Source organism: Tachysurus vachellii, chromosome 3 (assembly GCF_030014155.1).
Source record: "Tachysurus vachellii isolate PV-2020 chromosome 3, HZAU_Pvac_v1, whole genome shotgun sequence".
Classification (NCBI taxonomy): Eukaryota; Metazoa; Chordata; class Actinopteri; order Siluriformes; family Bagridae; genus Tachysurus; species Tachysurus vachellii.
This window is the reverse complement of record NC_083462.1, coordinates 26,519,357-26,543,817: the sequence shown is the minus strand read 5'-3', so window position 1 is coordinate 26,543,817 and position 24,461 is coordinate 26,519,357. Positions and strand designations below refer to the sequence as shown.

The window sequence follows — 24,461 nt, the reverse complement described above, 5'->3', positions numbered from 1 at the left end:
CAGAGTACCCACAGGAAACCTCGAGAGAAGGTGAAATTCTTCTCAGGCATTTTCATGATTTCAGGATCTGCCAAACGGCAAGACTAACCTGGTGCACCTGAACCGCCATGCTACCAGCAGTATAGAAAGCATTTCAATAGATCTCAAAGGTCAAGAACTTTGTTGTCTTACCAATCATTGGGGACTCAATGAAACTCCAGGTGTTGGTTTGGGGTACGTAGGACTGTAAGACCCCGGCTGATCGCCCGGCCTCATTCACTCCTCCGAACACGTAGATCTTTCCTCCGCAAACTGTAGCTGCTGCTGAGTGCACTGGTTTGGGCAGCGGAGACACCGTCTCCCACTGGTTAGTGATGGTGTCATACCTGGAGAGGAAATCAAGGAAACGTTTGCTAGTTATTTCTAAAGACAGCCCAGGCTATGTTATTTTAGGTCAAGGCTCAAGAAGCAGTACTTTTCATCACACTGATCCCTAACATTAAGGAAATTGAGGTCAAGTGGTATCAATGGACCACAGTAAGAAAAGTTGCCTGACCCTGTTCAGCACTTAAACATTAAAAGTCAAGTTCTTCACAATTCCTGTGTGCTGCTCCTGGAGTTAAAAGACAAATCTATGGGCTTCCCAGCACAGCACTCAGGGTCAAGGCTCATCCTGCCCGAGAGCACATCCATATGGATATTATTTTTTGCTGTATCTGCAATCAGGGCTTCTCTGCATCAGTGCTCCTAATGACTCCTGAAGACTGGAAATTACTCATACCTATAGTCATTAGTCTGTGGGACAAATGTCACTGAGATCATTTAATGCCATTATAAGCTTCCATATTGTTCAATCAGGTTTGCCTACAGAATAAGAATGTATGTTCTTTTTGTAAGCCTATGAATAATGGCATATGTGTATTTATCCTTGCCTTAATTGCCTAAGATAAATCCACTTCCAGCAGAGTCATTTGTTCACTCCTTGTAATCTCTGTCCGCTTACTACAGGTGAACAGCACGCTGATGTTCGTGAGGCAGCAGTCCGAGGCTATCTGAGCTCATTCATCTCCACCTGAGGAGGTCGCACAAATGGCTCAGCCTGCATTTGGGAATAATGTGCCCTTTAACTGCTACTGAGAGGAATGTCAAAAATAAACTCCAAGTTTTGCTTGGTTGTTGTTAACAGGAGATTTGGCTGCACAGGCAGTGGTTTACACATTGAATAATGAACCAGATGAGCATCAGCTCCATTATGAGGCAAATGTAATCAATTACACAGCACACACTTATTAGTAAGTAACTTCACAAACGGTTGTGACAGTGTGGCGTCTTAATGGACTCACCATTAATAGAAATTTGCAGGTGAAGATAAATGGAAGAAGGCTATGAAATAGAATCTGAGCAGGAAGCGCCAGAAGCTAGGAGAATATTAACGAGCACATTTTTGTGTTTACGAACACATCAAGTCGAAATGTAATCACTTTATAATATGAAACCTCTGAAACAATAATGAGGAGTGATGCTGATTATGGTCTAACCCACTATCTGCCAGGGATTCATTCAAGAGCAGTAATCTAGTTTCTGATTGTCTTTATCCTAAAAGCTTTCATGGTTTAGGTTCTGTGCTTGGGACTGAAAGGTTAACAAATTAGGTCTTCTACCAGAGAGCCAGTGCCAAGACCCTTTACTTTTCAGTATGTTGGATAAAAGCGTCTGCCAAATAAAAGGAGCATTTTGTTTCCAAAACGAGTTAAATGGCAAATTCTCAGTTTGTGTTTTAAATGAACTGAATTAAATGCCTGAGCCACTGCATAACCACAACATTATCACATGCTGCAAATGATTTCTTTACAAAAACATGTTAAGAAAATGTATTTCTTTATTTTAAAAAAGGCAATATAATATTGGTGGAATTAAAGCACTACCATCTTGTCTAGCTAGCATGGTCTTGTCTAGCTAGCATGGTCTTGTCTAGCTAGCATGGTCTTGTCTAGCTAGCATGGTCTTGTCTAGCTAGCATGGTCTTGTCTAGCTAGCATGGTCTTGTCTAGCTAGCATGGTCTTGTCTAGCTAGCATGGTCTTGTCTAGCTAGCATGGTCTTGTCTAGCTAGCATGGTCTTGTCTAGCTAGCATGGTCTTGTCTAGCTAGCATGCGTTTCCCATCAACAATAAACAATTTCAGGCGTAACTTTGTACAGGCAGGCTAAAGTGTTATGGGGTCTGTAGATGATTTGAAGGTGGTTTAAGAGCAGACCTGAATGCATAGCATCAAAGAAAAAAAGAAAGGTCTGGAAAATCAAAGAAACCTGGAATGGGCGATTTGAGGTATGTTGCATGTTTTTGCCTTATTAACTTTATTCATTAAAGTAAGGAACAACTGTGTATAAGTATAGATCTGTCTATAAATGCAGACTTTTAAAAAGCAGCTGATTGTTTTTTATACCAACATTCCCCATCATTATCAGATATACCGTGTTCTGGAGTGAAACGTCATTTCTGCACTTTACACCATACGATGAGACATTAATTCTGAAATAGTTATGTTGATGACAGAAAAACAAGACTCCTGTGCAAATAAAAGAGAGAGTTTGTACGAATGAAAGATAGATAGTGGGAAAGTAAAGTAAAAGGGCAGGAAGAGTGAATCATATGATGGTATCAGAGTGTATGGTGATGTTATCCTTCAGGGAAGTACAATATTCTAGTCAAGGATGAAAGCTATGCTCTCTGATGGTATCATCATGGTCGTTCTGTAATTATGACAGCTATTGCAATGTGGTTCAGACCCCCTCCCAGATTCTAATCTCCACTGAGACCCAATTTAATCACACTCGGGGAGCCGGAGGGAAGCGTGTGATTGGCCACGGTGGTAACCCATGGGGCATTGGGAGATGATGATGAGCTCATGAAAAGGAGAATAACACTGTACTGAATACCTACAGCAAGTTAATTCCAGTGGCAATTCTTCAGTCATGGGATTTGTTGCCATTTGTGTTTGCATTGAATGGCCTGATGGTTCTGGAAAGCTGCACACATGTTCAGCAAATTACAAATGTCAGAAAATACCACTAGGTAAATGCCTGCTAGGTCTGATGTGGTTTCCGTCAGTGTTGGCCCCTAGGGAGGGTGTGACGTGGTCGTGGTACACTGCATAGCGACTGCCTCTGTGATGGACTTATGTTCAGTATGTCAGCGGTAATAGAACATGTGATCCTGCTTGTTCTGCAGGGAAATGGAGCTCTGAGTCATTGAAATCTCATGGAGTGTGTGTGTGTGTGTGACTGCACTTCAGAGTTCCTCTCTGACCTTATCGCCACTTCCTGGGCCACTGACATGCTGCGTTATCTCACCTAGCTCTCAGGTGCAGCCACACAACAGCCTATTGAGAGTGGAGAAGGTCACAGCGGACACTCCACTCATGCCAAAGGCTCAACAAGCTAATAGTGTATTTTCATGCGCAGCGATGCCTGGAATCAATATGTTGATGGTGTGTGTGTGTGTATGTGTGTGTGAGATGGGGGCAGAGCCAGAGTCTGGCATGGTTTCTCTGCATAAATCTTTGGCTCAAGCTGCCAAGTCCACTCCATCAACACTACAAGCTGGTCAAAGACTCTCTAGTGTAAGCTTATGTTAGCTTGGCACACCCCAGGCATTGCAGGATATGTGTGAGGTTTAGATAGAATCATTCTGTGTATTTAAAATGCAAGATAATCTCTCCCTAAACTGACAAGGGAGAGTTTAGTGAGATAGCAGAAAGTTTAGGAAGAGAGCAGATCTATACAACAGCACACTGCAGAGTCTAGCTTGATGTTCTTGCCTCAGATAGTTGTGTACCTCAGAGAGCTGATGGCCAGATCTGGACTGTCATCCTGCAGTTCCCTTCACAACTGACCTCTGAACCTGTCCACAGCTAAAAATTCAGCCTCACAAAAAGTGAAGCGCACAAACAAAAATCAGTGTCTGTGAAAGCGGTTCCTCTGTAGTCTACAGTACATGATGTCATCACTGAAGATATCCAGGATCGAGCAGGACTTCTTCATGTAGAATGATGATAAAATACCGAACTATGTATTGTTATCCGGTGTGTGTTCTCAGTGTGTATCTCCTAATTGTTGCCACTTATAATTCAAATAAAATCCAGATGCAGAAGTCTTTTTAAATATTGTGTTACTCTGCATTTCAGACAGATAACCAGATAAAACAGTAGCTTCCTCTAAATGGTGTAAAAGTAAATCAGTGTCTCGATCTGTAAAGCTCTGAATCACTCACTAACTCACTCATTTTCTACCGCTTATCCGAACTACCTCGGGTCACGGGGAGCCTGTGCCTATCTCAGGCGTCAGGCGAGTGCCAACCCATCGCAGGGCACACACACACACTCTCATTCACTCACGCAATCACACACTACGGACAATTTTCCAGAGATGCCAATCAACCTACCATGCATGTCTTTGGACCGGGGAGGAAACCGGAGTACCCGGAGGAAACCCCCGAGGCACGGGGAGAACATGCAAGCTCCACACACACAAGGCGGAGGCGGGAATCAAACCCCCAACCCTGGTGGTGTGAGGCGAACGTGCTAACCACTAAGCCACCGTGCCCCACTGTCTCTGAATCGGATTATTAGAAATATTGAAGCTGCACTATATTGGGTATTTTCTTCAGTATAAATTCTTAAAGGTCTATCAGCAGGATTCACAATCTCATAGTTGTGGCCCGGGTTTGATTCCTGGTAGAGAACCAACCCAGCCAGTGAGGGGTTAACTGTCAGTGCTGGTCCCAAGCCCAAATAAAATGTGATGGTTGCCTCAGAAAAGGCATCCAGCTTTAAAGCTGTACCAAAAACATATATGTGGAACGGATGGTCCGATGTGGTGACGAAGAACAAAGACAGAAAGGTCAACAACAACAACTTCAAGATGACCTCTTGATATTTTCCATACTTTTCCATACAAATGGACCTAAATGGACAGCGCATCAATATTTTACAAGTTGCTTAATTAGATAAAGAGAAACATGAAGTAGACAGTAAACGAGTTTACATGATATTATTTCCCGTCTAGAAAAGGACCAGAGGGATCATCCCTAATTTTCCTTCCTCAGAGGGAGGAGCCAAGATGAGAGAGAGAGACGCAAGGACAGAAAACAAGTACAGGAGGAATCAATAGCAAATGTATCTGTCAAGTGAAACGTCCTTGTTTACTAAAGAGCCACTTCAAATCAACTTCACTTATTGATCTTTAGTTGCATAGCCATATTGTGAGTGGCCAGAATGGAGCCTCGTTCTCTATGTGAACAAGGTGTGATTGCAAACGGAATAAAATTCAATTAAAACTGTATTGTTTCTTTTAAAATGTGTGTTGTGTATCACTGTATGGTTTATTGGATTGCTTTGTCTCTGTGTTCAGGAACATATATACAGTAGGCTTGTGTATTAATCTTATGTCTATTAGAGATGGATCTATGAAGAGAGAGAAAAAAAAACAAAACAAAGTCGTCTTATTGTATGATGAAATTGGTCATTACTCTGCTATTAAAAACGGCTCTCTTGGAATAGGTCTAGCTTTGCTGTGCCAATTTTCTCTTAATCTATGAGAAAGTGCGTTGCTTGATAACCTCCAGTTTGAACAAAGGCTGTTACTAAGTGAAAAGCCTCAGTGGTGGGATGACACTGACACATCTTAATTATGACATGCTGCTTTCTGCCAAGCTAACAGCTTTATCACTGTCTAATAAAGCAATTCTTTCGAGCCTCAGCCAGGTATCTGCGGAATCAGATGCTTGCTCGTTAGTGACATACACTGCTGTACATTCAGCTTTTTTCTATGAAATAATGAGCGCTAATTATATGAAATGTCTGCAGTGGAAATCTCAGAGGTGAAGTCCAACCCACACACATTAATGTTCTTGTTATGTTAGTTTGTGTTTGTGTTGCCGAAATAAATGCATAACAGCACGCAATCCATAGTTTTCCAGGATTAGAAAAAAATGATTTAAGAATCATATGATCACGGCTTCGGATGCTTCACAACGGCTTGTGGGTGGTTAGATTTATAGTATAGATTTTTAGTCTTTTCTGGTTTAGAAATATGAAAGTTGTAGTCTGGCATTTTTGCACTTTTAAGACAGGAAAAAGAAATATGGTTACAAAAGTTATTGTATATGAAGATATTTGGAAATGAAAAAGCTTTCAAGATTTAGTTTGAAACAGTGGGTAGTAAACATAGATGGTCATTTGCTCTGTCAGTCAAATACTCTCTGTCTGTGAACATTAGGTGGTTCTTGGCCACCTTCATCACCTTCATTCATCAGCAGAAGTGAGTCCATCCACACGCCACTTGACAGTTTCAGAAACACAGGCTTGACCTTTGTCTAATCACTGTGTATGTTACTGGGTGTGTGTTTCTGTCTACACGTGGGGTCACTCAATCCAGCAGCTAAACTATTACAGCTTGCATCCTTCAGCTCAGTCACCTTTACCTAATCTACTTCAGACAGTAGCTGTAAAAGCGATCCTCACAGATTTGTCAGATAATCTTGTGTATAAACTCATTTGTAATACGGTTTGCCACTTCAGCCTTTCATGAACTACCATCTCATACTCCATCACTGTGAAGGGCACCTTCAGCCTCCATCAGGAGAACTGCACGCAACTCAGTGCTCTGTCTTAATTGGATTTGTGCCTCACACACAAACAGTGACAGTACACGTCGACAGCCCAGTAGGTCATACACTAATTACTCAACCTCAGTCTGAGAAGGGCTACAGCCAGGAGGAACTGGACATGAGACTTTAACATCTGCCTGGCTCTTACTTTTTCTCCAGGAACAGAATAAAGGAGCTGAATGAAGAGTGAGGGCCGTGTGAGTGTGGAGAGCGACACACGAGGAATAGTGAGTAGAGGTGTATTATTAACATATTGGAGCCTCACTGCCACCCATGGCGGGCTTTTAAGAGATGTAGGTCAGCTATCTGGCAGCCTGGGGTCCTCCTGCTGAGACTCTTTCTATCTGCACTCATTTCAGAAAGGCCATCTTGCTTTTTCGACATCTATCACAGGCAGGACCTGATTATGAATCCTTACATATACCTAATATATAATTCCCTCCAAGCTTCTGTCTCTCCTTGTGTCTCTGCTTCTCTTTGTTTATCATAAGTCCCAAGGATGACCAGAGAGAAGAAAAAAGAAAGACAGAAAGAAAGAAATTAGATGCCTGGTGGTAAAGCCTAGAAATCTCCAGATGCATCAGCTAGTCATTTATCTGACTGATTGCAGGCAGCCTCCCTGCTACATCCATTACTGCCCCCACCTAATACCCTGCTCTGGCACTGCCAGGATCCGTCCTGTCAGATCAGCAACACTGACAGCAGAGCGAGCTTCACTGCCGTCAGTTTGGTCTTATGACTATTTTAATCGACTATTTTAAAAAGATACATAAATCACTGACATAAATAAAGGCAGAAGGCTTGCCAATGTTTGAAGGATGTAACATTCTGGTGAAAGAATTTTACCACAAAATGCATGTGGGTGGCCGGGGTGCCTCAGTGGTGAAAACATAAACGATAAAACTGAACAGACATTTGGCTGAACTGATGTTTAACTATAATCTGCAGACATTTTTCACTTTTAAAGCTGTGAGTATGAGCTTATTTTATAAAAAACAGGATCAAAGAACCGAATCAGCAAAAGTGTATATCTAGTCCAAGTCAGATGCTGCACATAAAAAATTGTGTTTGTTTTAATATTTTAGAAACTGCTGATCTGTGGGATGTTCATACGCAAGAGATTACAAAGAACATTGCAAAAAACCCACAAATCATCCAGTGAGCTGCTGTTATGCAGGTGAAAATGCATTGTTGATGAGAGAAGTCTGGTTTGAGCTGACAGGGGGGCTAAAGGTAGTGAGCAGAAAAGTATCTCAGAATATGCAACGTTCCAAACCTTGGGACAGATGGGGACAATGAGAATGCCTGTCTGGTATCATCTGGCAGACAACCTTATCCAACTTCCATACTTCTTTATTTTATATTAACTGAGCAGATGAGGGTTACAGGCTTTGCTTAAGGGCCCAGGGGTAGAAGCTTAGCTGTGGTGTGTTTTGCACACACTGACCCTCTTATCCATTATAATCCTAAACACTGTGCTAGCATTCCCCTCAGGTTCATTGTGAAGATCTGCATGATTTTATGCACTGAGATGCTGCCACATGATTAGCTGAGTGCGTAACTGTATAAACAAGCAGGTGTAAAGATTTCTATTAAAGTGACCAGTGAGTGACACCTTCAGTGACAAACTGTCTGTTAATGCAGATTTGCCTGTAAAAAAAAAAAAATCACATTTTTTGCATATAGTAAACTGATTTCTATTGATCCCACTCAGATCCAGACACCGGTGATCTCTGTCCTGTTGCACGGATTAACGTTGTTAGTTCTGGAAGATGTTTAAGCCACTGTCATGCTGGATTTTCACCATGTTATTTTCCTTGCCAGTGATCCAACAACTCGAGCAATTACACGCAGTTTGATGGTATTTGGGAGAATGCAGGAATAACTTCAGCTTGCTTTTTTTCAAACACATGCATGCCAAGTAGGAGTAAGAAAAGACAGTGAGGCAGTGAGGCAGCGTCGCAACTCCTCAAACTGACTAAACATCCAACTGTGTGAGCCAGCAGAAGCAGAAGCCAATGCATCGTTTTTTGGATGTTTGGATGCTGTACTTACATAGCAAAGGGTCAAAAAATGCTGAACCACAGATGCTGGAAAAAGTATATGCTGTGTCAGAATACCCGAAATACACCGTAAGACTTGTGCTTGACGGTGTTTAGCACATGCAAAGCACATTTTTACATTTTCTTTAGCTAGGGCCTGAAAGTCTTGAAGTTCAAATCCCATCATTGCCAAAGCTGCATGTTAGGGCTCTGGAGAAAGACTGAACTGCTCCGATGTTTCTAACTGTAAAAGTGACTGCCATTCACAGCTATATCTCAGTAAGCTTCCCACCAGGTCTAAATATGCCTATCATTGGAAAGGATGAGAAAAATGGAGCCTTCTCCTCCCCAGGCTTGGTGGAATGAGTAAGATACAGCCAGCATTGAGAGATTGAGACAGCAGTGAGACAGCTTTGCTCTTAGCTGTGAATATACAGATGGCCTGGTGAGCAGAACAGATGAAAAGCTGAAGGGAAGATCTAAAATTAGTGAGGGATTTCACCAAGGGTCCGTCTCTTCATCATTCCAATTTTCCCTGCTGGTGGGAATGTGGGTGGAGAGGCAGGCTATGGGGGTTAAACAGCAGGAGACAGAGGAGAAGCACAGCGGGTGATAGAATTTTGAAGCTTTGCTAATCCTACCAAGTGCTGGATTAGCACAGCATGGTGCACAGAAGATCGCTTCTTCACGATTGTAACAGTGTCCACAGAGTGGTGACAGCACTAACCCACCACTCTGCTTCTCCTCCACCCTTACAGCACACACACACACACACACTAATGATGAAAATCGTCAGGGCTGGAAAAGGGGTTTTCTTTAGTGGTCCATTGTCTTCAGAAAAGCAATAGTGGAGTGATGAGATTTAAGACAGGATTGAGGTTTAAGTTTATTGTGACCATATTGCATTTGTGTGTCAGAAGATACCACCAGAATGTGTGTGTGTGTGTGTGTGTGTGTGTCAGATGGGACCACTGACAGGTTTGACAGCTTTTTTGGGTTAGAGGACAATGCACTTAGGATTAGTGTCAAAACATTTCTTCCTAGGGAAACTAAACTCATGGCAGTGCAGATTCTGTTTCACTAAAGGAAACAAGGGGGAGGTGGGGGCTCATTTTCCTGAAAGCACCATCTGAAACATCTGAACCCAGACCAGAGCAAGCAGTCTCTTTGAAGCTTTCCTGTGCCCGGTGCTAATTAGTCACACTACACTTGTGTCTAATAGACTTTAGCTTCACTGTATATTTGAGACACAAGTTCAATGGAGCCATGCTCTGAGTAAAGGACACCCTGAGAGACAATTATAATACCTACCTGCTGGGATGGGTTTTCACCAAACATTCTTTAAGAGTTCTCCCTTGAGTGTTAAAACATTTTTTTTCTCTCTCTGTCTCTCTCTCTCTCTCTCTCTCTTTCTATCTTTTCTGGTGTCCTAAAAGTTCAGCTGCTGCAGGCATGTTTGAAACATTTCTGATAAAGTCAGCATATTTAAAGTAGGGTGAAACACTGTGGTGTTTGTCTTCCACAGCCAGAAAAACCCACAAGACATAAAAAAAAAAGAAAAAAAAAGAAAAGAAAACACATCAGCTCAACAGAAGGACGGTGAAGCGAAGGTTCAGCAACAAAAATAATGCAGAAGATAAAACTGTTTTCTGGGACCAGTCCAGACACAAAAAAAAAACAAACAAACTGAAAAACACAGCACACTTCTGACTCTAGTGTACACACAGCTCAGTCGACAGAAAAGTCATTTTTTTCAAGGATAAAAGAATAAAACAAATGCATATCAATATTTAGAATTAGTGTGATCAATAATCATTGTTCTTTATTCACTTTGAACCTGGTTCCTACATTACCCACAATGCAGTTTGACAACCTGCTGTTAGCTGTGCCAATGGGATTTAAGTTCGTTCTCTGCTGTAAGAGAATGTTGCAGCGGCGCTTTAATTCTTCAACTAGTCCAGCTTTCGTACTTCCCCGTCTCTCCGCTCTGCTCATCCAGATCAAGATCTGAAGCTACGACTTTCATACTAATACCACAGTCAGAGCCAGCGTGTGCATCGTTTTGTCGATCACTAACTAGCTGAAACAAGTTTGTCCTTAAACTCATGATGTCATACAGCACACTTAGTCACACTTACACGTGTCTAAATGACTAAACACATCACTCATATTTTAATATAAACACATTTCAGGGTTTTTCTTTAAATATCTCTCCATTTTCTTTACAGCTGAACTTACACCAATGCTGAGAAAGCCTGGAGCTTATCACAGGGGACGTAGACCACAAGGCGGGAAACCCAACACACACCATTTCACACATTATGGAGAATTCAGAGATGCTCAGTTGATTAAAAATGATTATATAAACAAGAGAAAACAAATAAGTAGAATTAATAAGACACCTTTCCATCACTCACCCTTTTAGTTGCGATTTTAAGGAAAGGTTAGTAATAGGGTTTGCAGATCATGAATTATTTCATTTTCAGGAAATTTATTTGTCTCATCAGCAAACAGGCCCAGTTCCTAAACTGGAACACTTTTCAAAGCACAGCAGAAACTCTAAACAAATTATAGAGTTTTTTATCCAGGGCAGACACCCAGTGCACTCCCAGGGAATCTACATTTCCCTGCTGTGCTCCAGTCTCCTGCTGGGCAGAGTGAAAGGCAGTGTGTAGCAAGTTTGGGAGAAGCCTTATTGAAGACATAGCTCCAAGTGCGGGATATTACATGGTTAGAAACATGAAAAAGCTAGAGACGAATGGAGGAGAGGTCACAAATGATGCAGGTTAGGGGTTGAGGAGGGCAGAGAGAGCAAGGTCTAAGTGTTGTAAACACAAAGCCATAAACAAATTTTCCTTAGGCAGTGTACATCACCTGGAGAGTGGAGAAAAATCAACCCATTAAAGTGAAGTAGAAAGTTCCACAGGCCATAAGACTATATTTAAACACAGCAGCACACAAAGCAGGCTAGACGATCTGGTGCAACAGAAGTGCAAACAGTATTACTTGGTAAGACTTGTTCTGACCCATCATTTCAGTCGAACAAAAGAAAGGGTTAGTCATATCTGAGCTGGACTGTGAGCATGCGTTAAATAGCATAATGATGGGAAGAATAAAAACAGCTTTGGCATTAAGTGCTTGGACGTACTGGAAGGGGCACTAACAGGGATTAATCACTGACACTAGACTACTTACCTTACTGAGAAAATACAATCAGCGTCACGTGCACAACGTATAGTTGTAGAGTACGGCACGCTAAAGTCTGTAATGTGCTGGTTCTAAACTGCTGCTGTGTTACAAAAAATACACGCCGATCCCTGTGCTACTTCACAAGTTTGATGGCTTTCATCTGAACTTGCAGAAGCGTAAAAAATCGAATGTAATTGTGAGTTGGAACGTTATTAGATCCGTTTACCAGCACATCACAGACAGGTTAAGCCATTAAATGGGGGGCATTTGGTCAGCAAGGCTCTTGTAGCCTCGCATAAGCCCCGCACCTTGCAGCAGCTCCATCCTGTAAACCACTTTTAAATATTCAATGTGACATTTTGCAAAAACACGGTGTGTTGCTGGTTTGCTAATTCTCAAATTCGGCGAGAGCTAGGTGTTACTATTACACGGCTGTTGCGGGAAGGAAAGTATTCCATGATAATGCGCAGCATGGAGGCATTAAGGAAAAAATATCGAATTAGAGGTTTTCATTTTGAGCGACTTATGTGCTGAGAGGCACTCGCAAGCTCCATTCAATCCTGTAATGAGGCGCAGCAGCCTACTTTAATAAGAGCTGTAATGTTTTTTTGATTGCCCCGTTTAATCTCGCCCTTGTGGGCTGGCTGCCATTGGAATATGCCGGACTTTTTCCATAATACAGTACAGTCACTTCCTGGTACCGACTAGAGGTGTCAAAAATCTAAAAAATATTCTGAGTAGGGTTATTTTGTATAACTACTAGTTCCATCCTTGTCATCTAAAATAAAACATTTAATTTGGCAGATAATTCTGAGTTGTCAGGTGAATATTTTAGGTAATGGAAGACTCTTGCTTATGTATTAAACAATTTTGTTGCATGTCACTAGCTGTCAGTGGCAAAATCAGAACTCAGTCAACAGAAATGATGAGGGAAGTTGTGTTTTTTAATAGCATGCCAGCATGTTATTACCTTTCTACATGATCCAGGTTCCCAGCCATGCCGAGTCCTCCGAGAGTGTAGAGCTTCCCGTCGTACACCAGGCTGTTGTGTCTGCATCGTGCCACAGTCATGCGTGACACCAGGTTCCAGTTGTCCAGTAGTGACATGTAGCACCACACATCTGCCACCATCACCCCAGACTCTGTTCCCCCTGATAAGAGGCAGCACTGACATTTACATCTCACTACCACAGTGATTTAATTGTATTAATCTTTCATTAATTGAACATGAATCATGCTGTATGTCTGAAAAGCTGTGCTTTTTGTATTAGAAAAAAAAGCTCTCTTGAGGAAAAATGTGCATCCCTCAACAGACCAGTAATGGGCAACATTTGTTTTGACAACTGCTGTTGAATTTAAAAAGAAGGCCCACCAGTGCAGGACAGTACCTGACAGATAAATATTGTCCCCTGCTGATATGACACTGAAGAACTCGCGGTCATAGAAAGGCAGGCTAGCGAGCGGATACCACTTGCTGTTCTGTGGGTTGAAGCAGGTGACTGCAGTGAGAGAGCGCTGGTTCATGCCGATGGCCTGCCGCCCTCCGACCAGCACTATCACCTCTGCAACTCCTGCAGGTTAGAGACAGAGCACAGCATGCGATGGAGTTGAGCTCTGATAATGCTACAAGCATGTCAGCAGCCCCTTTGGGTGGTAATGGTGAAGCTATTAAACATAGCTCTGAGACGTATATGGAGCATTAGGAGATAATGGTATACTGATGGAATGCACTGCTCCATTAGGTTCACTGATTAACCAGGCTGGATGGAGACGAAATCCAAGAATATCAACACAGCAGATGACATTAAATTACCTTGCGCAAACACACTCGGACATGGAGCCACTAAAACAGAAACTTGGGAGTAAACTTTCGGCCAAAGTATTCTGGCAAACATGAGCGCATTACATGAAGCCATTTTTTCCTCCTTTCAAAGTAACCTACATGAGCAAAGCCAGCTTGTGTGTAGAACTGAATTATCAGAGCTTAACTAAAGTCATAACCATCTGTTCAGCAGTATGCCCTCCAGTGATTCCAGGTTGGCCTGAATACCCTCAACATGTGGACTCTCTGCATTTTGCCATCCCTCAATGTTCAGGTCAGCTATATTTTTAGTTGAGCTTGTTAAGAGGCACTTACTCAACAAATAATATAAATTAAAGATAGCCTACCTGAGAAATAGATACAAATAATAAATTATGGATAAACAACAAAGAACCAATCTTCATCAGGTAAAACAAAGAACAAAGGTATCAGTAGAAGAGCTTAACTTGGTATGACAGTAAAATACCAATACTCATGGCATCCTGTCTGATACATGCCGTACATGCACCTGTATAAGTCTCCCATCATGGTGCCTAACACAGCAGTTTTTTTAGGAGCGGAGAGAAAGAAAGAGTCCGACACAGTAAGAGAAAAAGAAAAAGAGAAAGGTTCAGACATTCCTAAGCTCCCTGTAACTGCTAGCTCATCTTTCAGAATCAATATTTCCCCGGTGATCTACTGACAACAGCAGCTCGGCTGATCCATGGGCTTCTCTGTCTTCCGGAATCGCTCTTATAAACACTGTCATCTTTTCCTCTCCAGCTCTTTCACTAAATCTCTCCAGGGCAGGTAAAAGCGTAACTGGGGTGAAAAAATAGAAGAGGTGAAAAAAAAAAGGGAAAGAGAACCTTTTGTCTTTAGTTGGACGGGAGCTAGAATAGGAAATGTTGAGCGGGATCATCTGCCCTTGTGCTGAAGCTGGGGATATGATGTAAATTCTGTGCTGTCTGTCATCAGAATGATTCATTCTTGGCTTAAGGAAACAGGTGGAGCAGATACTGCACACACAGGGATAGTTTATTTTCGCACGTTGTGGGCATGACGCATTAGCAAAACGTCTGCTCAGATTTATATCCCTTTTGATGCATCCATATGTGTTGCATATTGATGCTCTGCATTGCATTGAATGTAGGCCAGCAATAGTGACTATTTTGCTGGTTATAATTCCTCAGTTATTATTCTGTCAGGACTTAAAGTTCTAGGACCAGATTTATTTTTTTTTGCAGCACACCAAGAAACACCAAACAAATGTTGCATAGGTTCAGGAAAAAGACCACACATGAAGCTCTACCTTCTGAGTTGTTAAATTTCTATAAACCTCCTTTTTCTTCCTGTGACCATGTGTCTACTCTCAACACCTCCTCATTTCTTCCCTACTATTCAGCTTCTACCCAAGATAAACAGAAGTTGCACGAGATTCCAGCACAAGTTCTTACTGCTTACAATTACAATTCCACAATCACCCACCGTGTCGTTCAGTTGAAGACGTGGCCTAAACTCACAAAATGGCAATTAACATTCATATAGTATTTGGCCAAATGTATATGGACACCTGACATCACACCCATACTGTAGGCATTAAGACAGATTTAGTCTTCTGAGGAGGCTTGACACTAGATTTTGGAGTGTGGCTATGAGGATTTGCCCATTCAGCTACAGGAGCATTAGTGGGGTGTTGGGTGAAGAGGCCTAGTGTGCAGTCAGTGTTCCATTTCAGTGGGGTTGAGATCAGGGCTTGGCATAGGACACTTGAGTTCTCTCGCACCAAACCATGTCTTCATGAAGCTCACTTTGTGCACAGAGGCACTGGAATGCTGGAACAGGTTTGGGCCTCTTAGTTCCAGAGAATCTAAATGCATTCTAGATAAATATTTGCTTCTATTTGTGACAACCATATATGTGTGTTGGCCAGGGTAATATATTTCAACAAAATGTTTGAAGGTCCAATTATCTGTACTAAAAAGTCTAAGTTGAATTATATATTTACAGACACATTTAATGAAATGACAATTATAAGCATGCAGGCAGGAAGAATGTCTATGTTTTTTCACGAGACACTTTTTTTTAATATTGTCCAGCTTTAAATATCTACAGAAATGTTAGTTTTCATTGATGACTTCAACTACAGTGATGATGATGACACACACACACACACACACACACAAACAAACTCTTTATGATATTTGTGAATGTGTGTACAGTGATTCTCTCTCTCACACAGACACACACACACGCACACAGGCATACAGTCCATAACAATTCATACTTCTTGCAGGAATGTGTAAGATCAGAGGAGGGCTTAAACTGATATAAGGGCTGGACAGTGCTCAGATTTCTTTCTGCTTATTTCAATCTGCTGCAACCATAATGGTTAAAAGGAGCTTCAAAATCTATGAAATCCGTGATATCGTTGAGCAAGATGATGGCCATGATTTACAAGATGCTGTGCTGATAGTGAAATAGAGGAAGAGGTAACAGCAGAAATCAATTCACAGCATGACAAATTATGCTCTGTATCCTGCTGAAATGGATACATTAATTTAAAAAAAAGCCCAAATAGCATGGTTTTTGTCATTTCGTTCTTTCCCAAACAAGCTGGAAGCACACAATTGTCTGTAGCATGCAAAGAACTGCAATTATAATTTCCCTTCACTGGAACTAGAGGACCAAATCTGTTAAAACATGACAATGCCCCTGTGCACAAAGTCCATGAAGTCCAGATAGAGCCAAGTTTGGATCAGAAGAACTTGTGTCCTGCTCAGAGCCCTGACCTCAACCCTAATGAACATCTTTGGAATGAACTGGAATGTCGATTGCATCCCAGTGATCTAAGATAAGTTAAATAAGATAATTATGGTCAATAGATGACAAAATAATTTGGTCTATAAGCTGTTGATGGGTGAGTAGCCACATGAAATTGCAGAGTAAATGTTTTAAGACTGTTTCGAGGTGATACGAGACGTTTAGATGGTCATAACTGGACTGCAAACATCACTGATGTAGCTGATTTGTAAACATAACTGAAGGGTTAAGTGTGAATTGAGTGACTTCCTGTCTTTAAGTGATTTCATTAGTTTTAATGAATCCAAATTATGGATTTCATTAAAACACAAATTGCCATTAATACATTTTTGGACAAAAACTATGTGCGAATGCTGTCATTCCACACTGAATGGCAATTCTACGATTAAGCATATTAATTACTGTAATTACGCCATTATTTTGAGCTGCACTTTTCAATCTCCAGATATTTGATTATGCTGCTCATTATTATTTTTTGACTCTCCTCAGGGTGAATATCACTGCCCATGCCTAACACCACTGCTTGCCCATGGCAAACACATACACTGAAAATTAAGTGAAAAGGATCTGAGACCTGAGAGCGTGTCTCTTCTCAGCACACTTGAGCATATGTCAATTACATCAGTGATATGGAGACAGGAAGTTGAATTCTATACTGACATCACCCCTGCGCTCTCTCACTCTCTTCCTGTTTATCTCTATTTCTGTCTCCTCATGTTGCTCCATGGGTAGCTCTTTGAGAGCTATGGGAGACAGCACCTTTGACAGTTGAGAATCTCCACCCTTGGCACTGTCTCCCTCCTCCCTATGCCATGCAGCAATCACAGCATCTTCTTCCACTTCACTTCTCCCTAATGAGCCTATCCGTGGCACTGGATCAACACCTGCCACTGGTAAATAAAGCTTTCCCAATGGGAGACAGAGCCACCCAGGTAGCTCTCAACTCTGAGCTAAAGAACAGTAATGATTACATCTGGGGCAGAGAAGAGTAGTAAATCACTCTCTCTCTCTGACTGTTTCTCCTGCTCGCAGTCAGCCTAACTCACTCGTCTGAATGAGTGCTCCTGTGAACATGTCCTGTAAAGGGACCAGAGCTCTCCCAGTAGGCCGTTAGCTTTGAATCGTGTGGCACTTCAAGCCCCCTGTCATGTCTCACCTTACGGTTTTGGGCATCTCCAATTTCCATAAACTGCATTTGGTCTGGTAATTGAGGAACATGACTCTGTACCCGCCAGTGTTTTGGTGAAAATAGTCCAGAATAGAGAAGATAAATTAGTTTTGGATTTGCCTATCAGGAAAAAAACTGCTTTTTTAATCAAGTGCCGATAGATGGCTGATATAAGCTGAACTGTTTTCATCCTTGTGTCCTGTTTCTATTGTGAAACAAATAAGACTAAACAAGCCTGATTTACCGAGACTGCAGTCTACCGATTGAACAAACAAGAAGCCCTTGAAGACCATAACAACGACCAGGAATTTAGAGCACATTAGAAATGCATTACTTCTTCTCCTCTTTTTCATATTCTGAAAAAATGTCTTGTGTTTTATTTCAAATGTCTTCATTTTACAGTTGTCAGACAAATCTTAGGGTTAGGGTTAGGGGTTAGATAAAACCTTATGAAATTACTTTTCTTTTATATATAGAAAGTCTGATAGCTTGCTGATCCATGTTTTTGATGAGTGTATGGTGCAAAAGTCTGAAACATGTCTGAATTTAAACACAGTTTACTTGTCAGTCAGTGAGCAAAAACTGCTGCTCAACTCTTACACCTCCTTTTAACATCTGACTTCAAGTGAGAAGAAGACAGAGTCTCTCTGTGGCTTAATGCTCAGCATGATTTCCTCCATAGTTCTCCCCTGCCCTGTCCCCATATGCTTGCAGAGGGTTAATGTGGCATGAAAAGGAGCACAGAGCTCCAGCTGGGCTCAGGGATGTTGTAGGGCCAGAAGACTGTGGTCACTGCCAGGGGAACAACCCGTTTGTCTATCTATCTGTCTGTCTATCTGTCTCTCTCTCTATCTCTCTCTCTCTCTCACACACACACACGCACACACACACACGCGCGCGCATACACGCACACACGCACACCTGCAGGTCAAAAACAGGCCACAGTGAGCACAAAAAAGAGAGAGGTGAAGATCACTCAAATTCACATTCACTCCTTTTGAAAGACTCTGAAATGTCACTAAAAAATAAGAAAGATAAGACTTCACACATGGCAGGAGATTGGCAAGACTTTCATCATTATGTATGAATGTCAGGGTTTGCCAAATTACATGACATGCATCATGATGTTCACTATATTAATAATCTAGCCAGAAACCGAACATTTTAAATATGGTTTAAAAAAAACAAAGAAAACAATAAAAAACAGCAGATGTATTATAAAATCCATGCTGTTTTAGTGCAGTATTCATCTGCATAGCATGCTAATGGAAAGCAATCAGCAGGTGAGCCAGGCTGAGAGAATTGTTCAGATTAGTTCTGACAGGCCACTCCAAAATGTGCTAATGTAACGAATAACATATGAAAAGAAAATTCAATTTCAGAAGTGAGTGAATAAACTGCCAGAGTTAACACATAAGCAGAGAAGATGGGGAAAACAGCATACGGATTGGCCTGTCCTGAGAGAGACTGAGAGTGAGAGGAGCTGACAGTTTTGTATAAAATGCTCCTCATTACCTGTCATGCATGCAGTAGTCCCTGGCTGAACAATCTGCTAGGCCCTGATTCATAATGTGAACTACAGCAGCACTGGCCATCGGCAGCTACTGGGATTCACCCATCTATCACAGAGCGACTAATTAAACTAGTGCAGAATTAGTGCTGTAGGTGAGAATTAGAAACCGACGATGTTTCATTTAAACCTGCTTGATATTACACACCTAAATTAATTAAAAAAAACCTTAAATCCATTAATTTTCCTGAAAAGACATATAATGTAAAATGCAAAAGCAAGCAGGTCACATTGAGTAGAAATTAAACTTGAACAATTTTGTATCTCCAGTTTAACAGTCTTACAAACTATGACTGTGGTAAATTGGAAAACGGAAAGGGGACAGATATGACCTCATATCTGTGATAATAGAGCGAGATAGTGTACACGCTGTAAGAAAAATAATATCTTTTTCTCTGACTTCCTGGGCACACATGTAGTCTAGCCATGCAACATGAAAAAGAAAATCTGTAGGGAATAACCATTAGTGGATTAATTAAACCCAGTGAAAAATGTTTAATTGGAGTCGGAATTGTTAGCCGGAAAAAAGCTGAATTCTTAGTTAAGCCACAGATCACAGTTAAGCTCAGTCGGTGGGTGAGGCACCAGCTCTCCATTCACAGGAATCATTTAATTAGTTATTCACGTACACAGAAATCATGACCTATTCATAGCCAGAGGTGAGGTGAGAGGAGAGGAGAAGGTCGAGAGATCAAAAATTCATATTTATCCCTTGTGATTCTTCATTATCATGCATGACCTCATGCATCAGCCTTGAATAAAGGCATGGTGAAAAGCTTTACCCAGTTATGGAGTGATCGTATGAATACTGAATTTGTCCAAATCCATCTACCACAAAATAAATCTACGTGGTTGTCGACCCAGAGGGTGAAAAACGACCAGTGCTTTCAAGACAGGAAATAAGACGTTTTACCTACAGTAACAGGAGCATGTGAGTCAAATCTGGCTTCTCATTTGTTCAAAAGAACGATGAAGTTTAAATGGCATCCCAAGATGTCTCATAACTACATATTTATCCTATTTGTTGCACTGTAGTCCCTAAATAAAATGCTATATGATGAACAAGAGAATCAACTGAAGCTGTAGTGTTAGAACGGAACAATTTGTTAATGAATAATTCAGCATATGAATATCAAGTATACTTCAGGTGTAAAAAAAAAAAAAAAAATCCTCAGGTCAACAAAAGCAAATAAGGAACCCTTTACAGCCCTACAAACAGATGAGGGCTTCCAAAAAAAAGCTACAACTCTTAAACAGCCTTGCGTGAACAATAAGGGCATGATATTTTACTGTAGACATGATGTGTGATGTACTGTGAGTCTGTACAGCCATGTCTTATTCCCTACTGTATTTGTACGGTAACAGAGAAGAAGGAAGAAGAAGAGAAAAGGAAGGCCTATAAGAAAACAAAAGTGCTTTTGCCCTGTTGAACTGTCACTCCAGAGGACGTCTGCACCAGTGTTGAGAGAAGAATGTTTCATGGATGACATAACAGCACTTTTTTTCATACTTCACACTTATCTTTGTGGCTCAGGTGGTGTACGTACGCATAAAACACACACACACACACACACACACACACACACACACACACACACACACACACACACACACACACCTTTTTCTGTCTTCAGAACTGTCCATCTGTGAAAAAAAAAATCCTAATGCTTTATGTTCCTCAACTTTCATCTCTCTTCCTACCTTTCAATCCTTCACTATTTTCTCTCTCTCTCTCCCTCTCACTCTCCCTGTATAACGACTTGACTGCCTAGGTACTTCTGTTTGCTGTCGACTGCTCTCTGAGCTCCATGCCGCATTCTAAACAGGGCCGACAGGTGACGGGCTATCCCACTGTGCATCAGAGCCATGCTGAGCCTGCCACTAAGTTTTTTGTAAACACAAATAAGATTAAAACGGTGAATGGAAAAAAAAAAATGACCGAAAAATACATGCTTCAAAATGATAAAACCCATAATGAGTAAACGCAGAAACTCATAAAATGACCCCTGCAGAAACTATAAAAACTGTGCGCCATGCAGTAACACTGTGCTTAAGCTAAACCCATAATACCTTTCATCAAAGGACAATTAAACACTGCCTTATTAAGGAAAGACTCAAGTTCTGGCAGATGAGTAGGGAAAATTCTCAAACCCCCTGAAAGCAATTTTCTTAAATCTTAAGTGAGGCTACTTATAAATATCTGAATTAATAGTGTAAACCAACGCAGTTTTCTAAAATGCCAGAGATATTTACTAAGGCTTTAGAGATTTATTAAGAGAAGCCTTGGTGGCCAGGCTTGCATGCTTGCCACAAGAAAAAAAAAAAAAAAGGAAAGTGGTGCCATATTTTGCTTGGCTCTCTTGGCCGTTATGCTTGACTGCTGCAATAAAAACCTTTCTCTAGCTCTTGCTCTCAATTGAGCCTTTACACGAAACATGAAATGACTTTGAAGACCCAGCACAGAAATATCACATGGTAAAATGTGAGAGAAGTGTGTACCATATCATTCCTTAGAGAGACTTGTCTCAGTGTATTCAGCCAGCACTTCATTGCTCCTGTATTGCAACGGACTGAGATCAATAACAGTCAGGGTGGGAGAAAGGGCCACAGTACATAAGGACTAAATAAATCCATACACTGCTCACAGTGTCTGCTCTGATGAAGCTGAGGAATCCACAGAGACGAGCCAGTCTGAGATTGGGAATGACTTATCTGAAGAAGGAACAGTGCTAGGGATTAGGATGGCTCAGAAATGTATAGTTGTTTATGTTTTGGCTTGTGCATTATTGAGTCAGGAAAATAAAATAAAATAAAATAAATTACTGTAGATTTCCGTCCAAAAAAAAACAACAAACAAACAGAAATGAAATTAAATGCCGGCTGTCAAATATTCTGTTAAAACTGTGTGATTTAACTGTCAGCTTATAGTTGTAGAAGCTATTCAGACATTTTAAAAATTTTCTGCTGGTCTTTACAAGATATTTTGTTTATCTAGAAATAATTTGACGTTACATTTTTGTAGAAATCTTTGCTTTACAGCAGTTCTTTACTCGTGCCTAAGACTTTTACACAGTACTGGGTGTGTATTATATAAGAAAAATCTTCTAGAATGAAGAAGCACTAAAAAAATACTGCAGTATTTTACAGTATATGAAATATGATAAAAGAAAATCTTATGAAAACCAAAGTCTATTATACTGTATATAGCTTGTGTAGCTGTAAAAGAATATTATTCTCAGGTGTTCATGTAAATAATTTTGTGAGAAATTATTCACACTGTCATAGAATTTTTGGTTCATTTACCGTCTCCGGTGTGACTGAACCCGAAATCATGGCTGTTTAAAAGAGGACAGTGAAAGATAAATGGGATTATTCTCTGCTTCAAGTTTAAAACAGACAGCTCATCTGGTGAGTCCATAACACGTCAAAACTCATAACACAAAAAGCAGAACAAAAAATTCATTTCAGTTTAAGATTGTTTAACCATAGTAGTTGCTTGTAATTTAAACTGATTAAAAAGACCAGAAAACTAACATTTAAAATGGTTTCAGTTCCCTGTTGCACCAAGAAAAATAAATCTTCAATCATGTCAAAACAAAAAGCCTTTTCCATGGCATCACTTTATACAAGCTTGATTTTTAAGAGTGCGCTCCATAATAAACTGAGTGAAACTCACTACTCGCTCAACATCTCCTCGTATTGCTCCAAAAGGTTTAACAGCACAATCTACAAACTTGGCCTTCTGGTACCTGATGATGAATGATAATTGAATTCATAATTGTTAACAAAGTATTTTTGTTGTACTTTTCCACTCCCACTCTAATTGATCATTATCCTTGGAATGAAAAAAAATAAAAAATACAGACAATCAGCACATTCTATTCTATGGTCCAGGTCATGGAATAGCGTAAAGAAAATGGAAAAAATTACAGTGTTAAAATGGGTTTAATTGTCACGCATGAGAAATTAGCTGTACAGGTGAAAGTGAGGGCAGGAAGAAGCTGGCTCAGTGCTGTACCTGCTGACAATCTTGGCCGGGTGCGGGGTGTCTGCATCTCCTGGCGTGCATGAGGAAGCATGTGGTAGCGCTTAGCCTCGTTCACTAGGTCTCGGCAGGCCTCGGACGACTTGATCAGCTCCTCGTTGTCCACCACGTTCAGCAGGTAGCTCGGGTGAATAAACGGTAGCCGCACTACTGCCAGCAACTCTGATATGTGCTGCGAGAGAATCAGACAGCAAAACAGCTTGAATAGAAATGATTAACTCACAGATATTAATCTTCATGTTCTGTGAACTACTTAGAAATGTCTAATTTATTTATAGCATGACATTTAGTGTTCAGCGTTTCACAAATGTTATTATCATAGACAGAAACACATTAGTGTATCAAAGTTGTGTATTAAAATTTTACAGAAATCCAATTTAATAACTTATGTTACACTATTAGATGTTTTTCTGCAACAAAAATATCTGCTCGATGTTCACTGGATTCTTCAAATCAGGTCTGCAGAGGGTCCTGCTTAAACTCTTAGAAACTTTTTAGATTCTTTCTAAAAAAATCAAAGATGTGTATGTGTGTGCGTGTGTGCATGTGTGTGTGCGCGTGTGCAGTATGTGTGTGTGTGTGTGTGAGTGTGTGTATCTGTGTATGGGTGTTTGTGTGTGTGTGCAGTATGTGTGTGTGTGTGTATGTGTGTGTATGTGTGAACATACACACACACAAAACATAATTTTCACATTGTATATTTTATTAACATGTATTTTTAGATTAATATTATTAATGAACTTGATGAATAATAATTAAAAAAATCAATTAAATTTAACAAAACAATAAAATTGCTTACTTTGCAGTTAACAGAATTATTTTTCTAAAATCAGAACTTGTAATTTACGAATCACTTCCTGTTGGTTCCTCAGTTTCTTTTGTTCTATCTGGGGCATCTGTGTGTGTGTGTGAGTGTGTGTGTGTGTGTGTTGACCAGGTGACAAACAGGTTTGAAAGGAGTTGCTATGGTGAGGGCCACAGTGGGCTGATGACTCCTTGTTCACAGTGGGGATCTGCAGGATGTTTGCTTGCATCTGTGCTCGGCGCTGTAAACACAAGCTGAACAGCAGACCTGCTCACCCTGAGCTCTCACACACTGTCTCTAGGCCTGTTCACACACATGTACTGTCATGACATCTGGGCCTGTGGTCTCTCATCAATCTATAGCGCACTCGCT

General features: G+C 40.8%; 1 protein-coding gene across 1 annotated transcript in view; it reads right to left on the bottom strand.

Moving 5' to 3' along the window:
* Positions 1-24,461, bottom strand: part of LOC132843294 (kelch-like protein 29) — a 181,555-nt gene that overhangs the window by 5,646 nt on the left and 151,448 nt on the right. The window contains exons 9-12 of the mRNA XM_060866502.1: positions 23,258-23,456; positions 13,266-13,448; positions 12,848-13,028; positions 172-365 (exon numbers count right to left, since the gene is read on the bottom strand). Of these exons, the coding sequence (XP_060722485.1) occupies positions 172-365; positions 12,848-13,028; positions 13,266-13,448; positions 23,258-23,456 (757 nt within the window). The remainder of the gene's footprint in view (positions 1-171; positions 366-12,847; positions 13,029-13,265; positions 13,449-23,257; positions 23,457-24,461) is intronic.